Consider the following 12,960-nt stretch of genomic DNA (forward strand, 5'->3'; position numbering starts at 1 on the left):
ATAAGGATTCTTTTTTTTTTCCTATTAGTGCAGGATAATCAGGGCAATCACTCAAGTCAAATTATTTTCACTCACAAAACATTATTTCAAAAGCAGCTCAAATGGACTTTTCATTTGTAGTAGTTTGGAGGCGAACAGAGACATACAATAGTGAAATTCTGCCACCCACTGGTCAGCTGCAATAAAGAAGCTCTTAGCTGGGGTATGTGTGCTGCCTATTAAGCGTGAAATGTTTAAAAAGACCTGGGGGATCTACTGGTGTCTGCATTAATTTTGTTTCACCTACATTTGATTGCCTAGTCTTAATGTTCTCGTTCTCCAAGGACCCCAGTATAGACTGGTGTTCCACCCTACGAGGGAACTATCTGTGGCTTATGTTGCAGAGAGAAATTCCAGCTTGTGGTATCAAATACAAGGGTAAGAGCCTTTTCTGATGCATGGATACTTAAAAGAAAAAGTCACAAACCACAGCAGAATTATAAGCAGAAGTTGAAGGTTTGAACATTGACCTTGTTACAGTATAAGATGCTGATCAATTTACTCTCACAAAACTCCAGATATCTTGTTTAGATACCAGTAGGCCACTCATCTTGAGAAGCAGTCAAGGTTTTTTTTTAGCTTTTTGAACCTTTTTGAACACACTAAGAATCTCCTGACTGGAAGGTGAGTTTATGTGAGAAAGCTCTGTGACAGAGTGAAAAAACACAGGGATCCTTGAAATAGCACAGTCAGGAGAGGAGGGGTGTTCAGTGAAGCTGAACAATGTTTCCCCAGAGTGCAGAACACAGCTATGGTGCCCCATTCACTAGCAGATCTTTTTATCTTTGCAAGTCTAAGAATTTAAAGCAAATATCAATTAGCATTATCATAAAAAGTCATATCGGTTTAGTAACACGCATGTGGACTATACTAAGCACCATTCAAAATTTTAAAAGCACCATGTACTCATAGGCTGTTAATTTAACCTCACTGTAATCCTTAGAGTCACTAATGTCTTTGCATCCCTCTCCGGTTTACATTCTCCTGTTTTGTAACACACTAAAAACAATGAAATATGTTAACACCCACGTCTTCCTTTTCTGCCTGATGTTGGATGTATGTATTGTAAAAGTTGCCTCAATGCTGGGTAATAATCCACTTTTGAAAGCTTTCCAATGATTAAAAGAAAGGTGCAGTGTGTTCAGAGAAACCAGTCTTGTCAAGGGTAAGTGCTTTATGTTGATATAGGAGGCCACACCCTGCTCAGATGTCTAGCTTTCTTGGTAAAGTATTGTGCTACCATAATACTTCAGAGCATATGCCTGAGGTATGCCATAAGAAACTTGACAGTTAATTATTTCATATCATTTTAAAAACGCAGAAAATTTAAGAGAATCTAGGGGTTTAGAAGAATGCACAATATTATTCTCTGCCTGATCTTCTTTGTTCATACTATTTCCAAACTTTTGAACAGTACTGTATACGTAAATAATTTCTCAGCACCACCGGTAGCACTTTTCAATCCAAGGTCTCCTCCAAATGCCCTCGAAGCATCACGATCATCTTCAATGTTATGCATATCCTTTTAGGAGAATATAAAAGCAGAGGAGCCGCCCAGTACTCAGAGGGAGCAGTGCGGTGAGAAACAGCTTTGGCACTCTGATACTGATCTGCGGTCGAGGGCACATACTTGGTTTTGCCTCTGCAGCCTGATTCCTGCTGCTCGCGGATGAGGGTGGCAAGCTGCTGTTTCAGAGCCATGTCTTTCCCATGGGCCTGCTTGATGAAGGGGTGCTCCAACAGGTGAGTGACAGACGGGCGTTTCTCAAAATCCTTGATCAAGCACCTAGAAACGGAAACGGCAACAGGAAAATCAGTGCGCCCGTGACAGAGCGAGACTACAGCTACATAAGCACATTTGCCATTTCATTACTCCACTCGTTTTTTATTAAAACGGTGGTGCTGCTCAACAGTTTTATTAAAATGCCCATTTATTTAGTTCCTGCTGCAGCATTTTAACATGATATTCACAGATTTGCCACCGCAAAATTTTATCAATCACTCCACTTCCAGCAGCTTTAAGATGACACCTTTCTCGTCTTTGAACAACCCAGAATGTGAGAATGTTTTTTAACACTAGCCATCGAGGCTGAAGGAGGAAAAAAAGTATTTCCATAATACCAGCATGCATTCATAAGAAGAGATAGCCTTACAATTAATTGAAACATTCTTAACTTTTAGAATAAACCGGAAGGCTAAAACCATAGTTCCTATCAAGTTAGGAGACTACAGCTTTAGAGCCCAAGTTAATACTCAAATTTCTTCATGCATAAAAGTTTACTATAATTTTTTTCTGCTCACCTTCGCCAAGCAGCTATCTCTTTCGAAACAAAGCCTCTGGACAGGTAGTGCAGGGAAGACTGTCACCAAGCTCTGTACTCACTTCTGTGAACTGTCTCACCCCTTCCTAATGACCACACCACCTCTGCTCAAGTCTGCTCTATTCTTTCCCCCTGATGATAAATATCAGCCTGTTCAGCCTGGTAGGCCAATAAGTCTATCTCTGTCACACTAGCACCAAGCTGCTCCAGTGAGATATGGGAAACACACGTGTTTAGGTCAAGATGGGCAGTACTAAGATTTATTTTCTGTGTATTATATATGTACATGTGTGTACATTACATTCATGTTTTACATTTCACCTCAATCTATGCTAATCTCACATTGATCCTCCTACTACCACATCAGTGTATTTTGCTTTTATTATTTTAAATGGCATCTAAACGAACTCATCATAATAGAAAAAAATATATATTTAAACATCTTTAGATGCATACTAAAGAAATCAATTTAAGAAACCAATCCTACATGCTGTTTGTAATGTGCGTATTTATACAAATGCCCCTGCATTCTACTCTGCAAGTAGAAACCTATATGCATGGGTAGATGATATATATATCCATATCCATCTCAGCTATCTACATAACGAAATAAAAATAACAAATTGCAAGGTGACACAGAGAGTACAAAGATAAAACAACAAAGAGTCCGACACTTGGTACCTAATCTAGACAGAAATTCTGGTACCTTCTATCAGGGTTTCGTAGCTGGAAATTAATTCTCAGAATTCATTAGTGTCACTACATTAAGCAGGGGTTGTGGCCATTACTGCAATCACACAGCCAGGATTCTAAACAGCATTTCCATTTTGTCACAAAGAGCAGCTATTTGGTGCCACAATTATGGGCAATGATGAAGCATTTATTACCGAGTACAAGAGCAGACACCCACACATGCAGGTCTGCCTGAGAGAGCTTTTGAAATTTCACACACACAGCCTGCAACCCCTGATAACATTGTTTGGGTTTTACTACTACTGAGCTGCAAACCTGCATTCTTTTGGTCTAATTTTCTAAAAAATATTTTTAGTTCATCAGAAAACAAAGGCAAAATTTTGAAGAATTACACGTACGCAATTAAAAATCAGCTCGCACAAGAAAAAGCAAACATTTTGCTGTGCAAAATCTGTTGCCAAAATGAGCTGGTGATTTCTTGTTGTGACACCGAACATCTTTCACACATTAACAGAAGAGCGAGACAAGTAAATTCATTTTAAATAGCTGCAGTGCTGTTTAAAAGGCAGTGGAACAGTTGCTTCAATCAGTGCGTTGTCACGAGAGGTTTGCATCATGCTTCTGAGAGCAGCTGGGAGCAAAGTTAGATTGTTTTAATTCATTCTCCTGAGAAAGCAACACAATTGAGGGTTTCAGATCAAAAACAGCTTTTGACGGAAACAAAACAGTGTATTAACACAGTGCACACTGCATAGCAATGTGCATAACCAGACCTACTGAAAATTACCACAGAGTGAGAAATCCAAATAAGTCACAGAATCTGATCAGAACTGAATGACAAATGAATGGCACACAGGAAAGCCAGTTCTCGGAATAAGTAATTGGATTTTAAACACCCTTCTTTCACGGAAGAAGAAAGTAAGCTGCAGAAAGCATTCTTGGCTAAAGCACCAGTGTATTACAATCTTAACAACGGGTTTTAATTCACTGCAATGGTTAAGGAGTACAACACACTGACTTGCCGAGCAAAATAACAAAAGGCAAATTGAATTTGTCTGACAGGGCAGTCACAAAGAATGTGTAGTCTGAACCAAAAACACTAGGTATTTCCAAGGCAACAGCACCACCTATTTGTTGCAGTGAGGGCTTTCCAACAAGCATTCAATATTGTTCATGGAAAGGCTTAAAAAAGCCAAGTCATAAAAATTACATTATTTTATATATCAACCAAGTCAACCCAAAGACAAGACAGTGCAATACTGTTTATGTCAATATACCAAACTATACCAAATGTACATCCCACTACTTTTGTGTAATAAACTCATAGTGTGTAACAAGACAGTGCAATACTGTTTATGTCAATATACCAAACTATACTAAATTCACATCCCACTACTTTTGTGTAATAAACTCATAGTGTTTAACAATGCATGCGGGAATTTATAGCACATATAGGTACGTATTTTTTCACTCTTTTGAAACTTCTGAAACTTCAGAAATGAACTAAAATACACAAACAGAAAAGTTGTTTTGTTTTATTAAAAACAAATTCCAGTTGTTACCAGGCAGGGAATTTTAGGCCCATGCTTAAGGAATGTAGTTTCTTCTTGCTTCTGTAGCCCTGAAGGAACACAACATGCTACTATGATGCACACAGTCTACACTGTTCATTTCACATTGAATGCATCCCTTACTGAATTACTGAATCAACACAAGGTGATAGAAACTAGAAAGACCCTGTACTGCAATGAGACTTAATTGCTAAAATATTTGCCATGTGTATAAGATCTCCACAATTCTCCTCAAAGAAGCATACTGGAATGGAATGATGTCAAGACCACATAACCCTATGAGTGAGACAAAACTATTGCTGTTCGAGTCGAGCTTGTTTGCTGGTGAGGTTATTCAACGCTAGCACAAGTGTACAGGACAGACACATCACAGTAGAAGTGGCGCAGCATATAATAAGATATTATTGTTCAATTGTTATGTGGGGGGGAACTGGTGTTTTTTTTAAGCACTGTGATATACATTCTTTCCCTGACAGTAACACTGCATACTTAACCCCAGTCAAAATGATTAAAATGTTGTCTGTTTAAAACATCAGGTTTAATGTCTTGTTGATCTGAAATAAAGTTGCTGAACATTGCATTTCATTGTTGTCAAGTACCTCCTGAGAAAACCGTCGACAAGATTACAATGAGAGGATGAGCAGAAACAATTAAACCTATTCTTACAGGGGGAAAAAATCACAAAGGTCAGACAATGCAGAAGGTGCAATCAAGATAGAATTCAATGTAAAAATAATGTTGTGGTTTGCAGCATGAGGTGTTGTGTTATTGATTTTATACAGATGGGTTTGTCATGCAAAATAAGGCAAAGCTGCAGTATTTTAAATAAACTATGCATAATTCACCTTATGGTCTACCACCATAAGCAGTGAAGTTGATATGAAAACTGTAATGCATGCAGCTACTCAAAGCAAAATAAAAGAAATGACAGACATATCAAAATAAGGCCCAGCATATGGATAATAGACATTATGGATTTCATTCAGCTATTGTTTTTAATTTATCACAACAACGCGGACAGGCTCTGTGCACTGACAAATGCACGACTAACAGAAATAAATGAGCCAATTATCTCTAATGGCTGAAGGTTCACAGCTGTAAAGTCTGATGTTTTCATTATAAATAATGAAATAATACTCAGTTTCCTTTCATGCTGCACTTTGCCAAAAACTGCACAATACTTTAAGCAGAAGGAGGAAAAGAAAAAAACCTTATCCACAAATATTTTTGCAGAAAATGAATATTTCTCATTTATATTCTCATCCAGTTACTTACAAAGTACATTCTGCCAAAGATATTAACTACATTTATTTGGCTTAAGCCTTACAGCTCTGCTAGTCACACTATCAATCAATTGATTCAGGACTGATTTCTTTTCTGACCTCTTAGGTACAACTGATGATTCAAAGCTAAATAATGTCTGTCTTCAGAGTTCAGACAGATTTACACAAATTAGAGAACAGAATATATAGTGAGATGGTGATAAAAACACAATAAATCCGCTGATCTCCTGCTACAAATTCTTAACAAAGTCAACATTTGTCAACCTGGAACAATGCATTTCCTTCTATGGAATAAAAAGAAGCAAAATGCAAAAATACAGCTTAGGAACAAGTAATAGGTTTATTCAACGCTGAAAAGAGAAGAAAGAAAACACGTTTTGGCCGTGGAGTCTTCTTCAGGTGAAGAAAGCTCCATGAAGAACGCTCCATGGCCGAAACGTTGTGTTTTCTTTCTTCTCTTTTCAGCATGGAATAAACCTATTACTTGTTCCTTTGCAGCCTATGCAAGCTGATGCACCTACCCACCTGAACTACTTCAAAATACAGCTTAGACTACTCAAATTTTAAAACAACACTGATTTTTTTTTAGATATAGTCACCTAACCTGATTCACCTAACACCTTTCTTAGTCTTTAACAGACCACATTAGAGATCAATAACAAAAAAAAATCTGTCTGGTGCCCTAAATGGACTAGGCAACAAACGTTTCCAAAATATTTCTAAAAAACGCGAAGATAAAGAGCATTTAAAAAAATACTAAGAACATCAAAAGTTTCTTTCATACAATGCAATCAATCCTTCTCTACCTGACAAAAAATGAAACAGCTGAAATTATTCAGTCCACTCTGTGAATGATTATTTACAGTGAAGCTGGTATATAATTAGCTGAATCCATATATATTTTTCACGCTTGTATGAGTCAATATATTCAAATTATGTATGCTGCTCTGTGGACTGTTCAGCTCATGACTATGTTTGACTTTCAATGAAGCAATAATTTGTTTCTAAAAAATGTACTGATCTGCAGAGTGGCCTAAATACTGTATTTTATGCAGCAAAACATTCAAAAAAGCTTGAACTCTTCTATATCATAAAAACACTTCAGCAAAAAGGAGCCATGTAGCTGGATTTTCTTATATAAAAGTATTTAAAACGTATTTCTGAAGCTTTCAATTATTGTAATTTATTTTACATTAAATAGTGACTGAGGTTAGTCTTATACTTTAAATGATAACAAAGGGAATATTCATAAGATAAAATAAGATAAGATCACTTTATTAGCCATATACAATTTCTTCCATTAGCAATTCATCTTTTCGCACACCCCAGCTTGCTCTCCATAAGGAGTGCCCCTGGAGCAGCTGGGGTTAAGGGCCTTGCTCAGGAGCCCAATGGACTAGGATTCCTCTGCCGGCCGTGGGATTTGAACCAGCAACAGGCGCAGATCCTTAACCACAGAGCCACTGCATCGCCCCATATTTATTATAAATATTACACTACATTATAGGTCTATATGATCTATGCAGTGTGTGTATGTTATGTAAAGTATTACGTTACCTCTTAAAGCAATTTCACCCTACCTCTTAATACCTAAAAGAAGTAATTACTTACAAAAGAAATTTCTAATTGCAATGGATTACTTTTTCATACTAACTTTCCCCAACACTGGCCATACCATATGTTTCTGCTAAGAGAACAGAAGTGAAGGCTACTGCTGCTCAGGGACTGTTTAGTAAAATTGGCAGCTCTTTTATGAACGCAGTGGAAACACACAACCAGATACTGGGTCAGTGCTCTGAGATTTGCAGATAGCTTGAAGCCTTGTTTTAAACCAAAGCACAAACTTCTTAAGCAATGATAAATTCCTTTTCTGAAATATAATCAAGATAGTATAAAGTAGTTAAAGAAATAATGAAGAAGTATAAAGTACCGATCAATACTAAAGAAATATTTTACAATGCCTTTTACTGGGAAGCGTGAATAGTCGAACAGCAAGTTAACGTACAATCTAAATACTAATCAATCAGCATCAGTGGATAATACATTTATTTGACAACTTTTACAGTTTCAGCTTGGGCTGTTTCATGAGCAGAGATATATGTAATGAATTGTGTGCATAAAGTATTGTAAGTAAAGATTATTGGTTCTAAGTCTCAACATTGAAGAACACGAAGCTAATGAGGCTGAGGGAAAAACGAATGGAGAGCTTTCTACTAGAATAAACTTGTTTTCTGCTAGTAATTAAATTATATTTTTATATAGAGATTGATAATAAAGTACTGATTAGTACTGATTCTTTCTAACCCTGATATAGACTGTATAAAATAGCATTGCAGTTCCCCTTTAAAACCGTGTTACATATTACAGTTTGAACAAGGTGCAACTGAATCATCTGGAGGGAGGGGGGGTTGAAACCTGTAGCTCTGAACTGAGTGATAATTGCAAAAACATCATCTGATAGGAGCTTCTATCTTGTGTTCAGTCATGTTTCCCCAATGAAAGATTACTTTGTACATTCATCACGGGGTTTACATACTTTTACCATGGGTGTGGAAGTTTTGCTGTGGTCTATTTCATTTTCGTTTTACTTTCACTGCACTTTGATTCCAGTTAGATGGGATGCACAGAAATAAAAAAATAAAAAAACATTCTGACCTACATTCAATGGAGAAGAGGGAAACTTCGAGAAAGAGGAATATCTTTCTGCTAGGTACAGTATGTACGTAAATATCATATAAATCAATTACATTTCTGGATGTTTCAGTTTTGGAAACTTTCTGCCTGTGCCTTGGTGACGTTTGATGTTTTGGGTATAGACATCATCAAATTAAAATAAAGTTTTCCCACTGGAGCAGAACAATAATTTTGGAAATACTTATAGAAAAGGAGCATGTTTCCAAAACTGTGATGACTGGAGATATGGCATCCTTCAAAGCGCCACTACAAGGTCAGCTGTTAATGTAATCTTGAAGTTAACTAGGTTTGACAGGACTCATATTGAACAGGATGACAAGAGGCTGAAGGCAGGGGTTTATTTTGTACAGAACCTTTTTTCTTATAAATGGGATTCTAAACTTTTCGGCACTTTACGAAAAAACAATTTCAAAGGTCAACCCACTTTATGCCAAGAGCATACTTGCGTCCAAGACACAAGAGAATGCCTTGTATTCTAAAATCACATTACAAGATGTTTTTAGTCTGAAGTTGTTTTTAGTTTCTACAACCCGACAAATCACGTAGGCAGCAATTTAATGCATGAAGACAATCAACAATGTTTCAACTAAATATCCCATTAATGATTTATAGGTGAATATAAAATTATTCTATGCTAATTGATTAAACCCACAATAATCTACAGCATGTCATATTCTAATTACCACAACAATTTTGTCCTTAATGACGCTGTTGAAATAAGTGCTCCCTGTAGAATTTTCTTGAGAGTTTAATATCAAGTCTCAGAGGACCTATGAGCTTAGCAGTACAGTCTCTTGAGATCACACCACTTCAGTCTTCTCAGGAAAACTTTAGTCAGACCTGACATACTCACTGGGAGATAAAGTGACTGTAAGCACGGCTCCACTGATCTGGACACCGTAAGGTGGGAGGTGGATTCCTTGAAACACCCAAAAAAACAAAACAAAAAACAACAACAATTATATTACAGCATTTAAAAATGGGCTAAAACAATACTTCTTTTGTCCACACTGGTCTTTGCCATAACATTTATTTTTGACTGACTGGGTAAACTGAAAAGAAAACACAATAAAATGTCTAAAAATGGAAGCTCTGAAGAGAGACTAAAGAGAGGAGAAAGGGAATTAATAGATTGAAATGAGAAAAAGGATCTGACCAAGCTGACAAAATGTACTGCCATTTAGCTGTATGTCTTTCCATTAGGACACTTTCCACTACCACATGCAACCAAGCAAAGTGTAACCGCCTCTCAGTCTTCACGGGATCTTTTTTTTTTGCTGCATTCAGACCTGTGGATGAAAGACATAATTCCAGACGGTTATTGATTACTTGGGAACTGTCAATGAGAAGCAATTGAGTGCTCAGAAGCACCACAGGAACATCTGAAAAACATAATCGCTACACAGACCCAGATGTGCTTACAGATATACCCTGATGACAACTGAGACAAAAAGTTGTGAGGAATCTTCACCTGCAGCCTCTGGTAAGGTGTTGTATACATTGTATGTGCAAGTTTAAAATTGGTCTAGCTGGTGTGCTTAATTTCTAGAGATCTAACAGAAAACTGCATCCTTATCAGCTTTGCATAGTTCTCTGTCCCATAGAAAGGTCATTAGGAAAGGATGATTTTAGAAGAGAGGGGCAAATATTAGAGAGAAGTCTCCTTGTAATGACTTGAAACAGACTGAAAACATAAAGTTGATCGATAATGATTCATCACAAACCCAATACTCCTATTACACACCAATCTGTGGCTTCATTCGACTAGTGCTCTTAGAGATTGGGACTGCTAAGATCTTAGTAATGCCTAAGATCATTTGAGATACTAAAATAAATTTCAGGCATCATTTGCTGAGTAAATATAGCTCCTTCAGAAAGTGTCTTCTTGTTTATAAGCAGAGTAATTGGACGCAAGATTCATAAACACATGACCAGAGCATTTATAAATCATTCTTTGTTTAAAAAGCTTTTCAGTTTTAACTGTTAGATGCAGTTGAGTGTGGGGTTAAAGCTGCTACTGAAGGGACAATCCCAGTGTATGTACTATAGCATACTTTTGATATAATATACAGTAGAAAGCCCATATTAAAACAATATAGTCAGGAAAATGGCACGGTGGACTGTACAAAACAGAAATACCAAGAGAAGCCAGGGACACTGCTTACATACAGTAAGTGACAAATGATAACAGCCCCAAACTGTCTGGCAGAAAGCAGCTGCCAAAAGAAGACAAAAATTATGTGTGCAAGCAATCCCCCTGTCAGCAGCATTTATAAGGGCAATCTATAATAAGACTAGCATCTCAAAAGAAAGGAAAGTTCCAAAGAAACAGACAAAAAAAGGTTCAGTCAATAGCAAATGGAACTAGGACACATCAAGGGCTAGACATATTTTATCTGGACATTATAAAATACATGCAATTTAACCATACTAAATTCAGCAAATCACCTGTGCAAGGTGATTAACACCATCTTTGACCAATATGGATATATCTAGAATTTTCCAATAGAAAATGGCAGGGGTCATTATACCCTGTTCCAGGATTATCTTCTCAATTACAATAAAGAAGATTTGTTTTCATAAGACAGGCACTCTGGAGTGATTCCATAAGTTTTTGGGTGCCTTTCTTGATATTTTTAAAAGACTGAGCTTCGTACTTAGCCCTGATTATTTAATACATCCATTCGTTTTGTGATTACTTACATCACGGAAATGATAAAAAGGCACAAGTGAGCTTGTGTTATAATTCATTGTCTGGCTGTTTGTTTTTCTGTTTGGATTTTAGTCCTAGTTTTGTTACAAATTTCAAAACATCTTAAATGAAGCACAAATAGCAGGAGTGAAAACATTTGGTACTCTAATTGGACACATTAAACACCATTACCATACTTTAAGATCCTGGTAATCTAAAAAAAAAAACTACTTAAAAAAACCTAGATGAACTATGAACCAGATATGACAAACCCTACTGCTCAACAGAATGGAGTTTCTATGAAGAACAGAATTACAACTTATAGTAAAAGTATAATCATTTCTATAGAAAGAAATATAACGATATTTGTTACATTTTGTGAGCACTGTGTCACTCTATTCATTCTTTGATGTGACAGATTTAGCAGTGTGATAAAATGCGTTTAAAATCGCTGTAATGGAGGACTGCAGGACAGACAACTACAAACATGCAAATGCAGGATCAACATGACCTACAGAGGGCTCAACGTAGCAGACAGAACCATATCTTTTCATGTGTGTAAGATTCCCCAAAAATATGGTATGCAAGTAAGACCCTATTAAGTACAGTTTGATTCTTTGTGAAGCAATCTGTCTTTCTTTGCTTCACAAAGCCACTCAGGTCTTTGAGAGGGATTCAGACAGACAGCCTTTTCTGAAGTGCTGATCAAAGCTAAATAAATTCTGACTTGTTCCATGCAAAATGTAACATGAGCCTGCAGCGATCCTTCTGCCTTGATGTTATACAGCAGTACTGCTTATATGTTGTAAAGTCAATACGCCACCATAGCAGTGATAGTACTGTCAAATGCCTTCATTGCATTTGGCAAATTTAAGCATTTTTTTAATTCCTCCTGCATTTCAGACTTAATTGACCTACACTTCTTAATGTAAACACAATTGGCTTATTTTAATCTACCCTTCCTCCTTTCCCCACTGTCAAATCAGTGTCATGCTGGATAGAGGCTGGGGCTTCAGTGGGAGAGGCTGATATGAAAGCCTCGTGCCTGCGTCTGCCTGCCACAAGGCCCCGTTCGTGTGATATGAAAAGCTACGCCACACGCTCCACCACCTGAGTCTACGATACTGCTATTGATACTAATGATGAATGGCAGCAGATGACATTGCCATGGGTACATTTACATTTCATGTCAAAATCTCAACCGAATGTTAGCAATAATTACATCGCAAGTTAAAGATTTTTGAGACAGAATTGTATGAAATTATTTATGAACTACAAATTCTTTTGTTTTTATTATTAAAAATATGATGAATGCTGGCATGTATAAGCACTACAATATTTGTGGACAAGAAATTGTAAGCTGTATGCTTTTTACTCTGGAATTAACACAAGTGGGGGTGATGTGTATGATATCACACCTAACTATGAATACCAATGAGAATTAAACAGACTGTTAAACTGACCTTTACCTCCCTAAATCTATTCACATAACATGATCCTAAAAACCTGTGTTCCTTAAACATGTTCCAATTTCTTCAGCAAAAACTAACTGGACCTTGAAGCTTCAGCTGTGTTCATCTTCACTGTGCTCAGTTCTAAAGGTCAAATGAACAGCGGCTTTTAAAGCAACATTATGAAAACAATGTTATTTCTTGCACCACCTGATA

The 12,960-nt window shown here is 36.9% G+C and overlaps 1 protein-coding gene across 6 annotated transcripts in view; it reads right to left on the reverse strand.

The window, feature by feature from the left end:
- myo3b (myosin IIIB) overlaps window positions 1-12,960 on the reverse strand; it is a 124,619-nt gene that overhangs the window by 76,803 nt on the left and 34,856 nt on the right. For all 6 annotated transcript variants that reach the window (XM_088605354.1, XM_088605350.1, XM_088605352.1 and 3 more), the window contains 2 exons: window positions 9,455-9,520; window positions 1,670-1,825 (listed from right to left, as the gene is read on the reverse strand). In XM_088605354.1, coding sequence (XP_088461480.1) covers window positions 1,670-1,825; window positions 9,455-9,520 — 222 coding nt within the window. The remainder of the gene's footprint in view (window positions 1-1,669; window positions 1,826-9,454; window positions 9,521-12,960) is intronic.

The sequence above is a fragment of the Lepisosteus platostomus genome, chromosome 14, assembly GCF_059453375.1.
Source record: "Lepisosteus platostomus isolate fLepPlt1 chromosome 14, fLepPlt1.hap1, whole genome shotgun sequence".
NCBI lineage: Eukaryota > Metazoa > Chordata > Actinopteri > Semionotiformes > Lepisosteidae > Lepisosteus > Lepisosteus platostomus.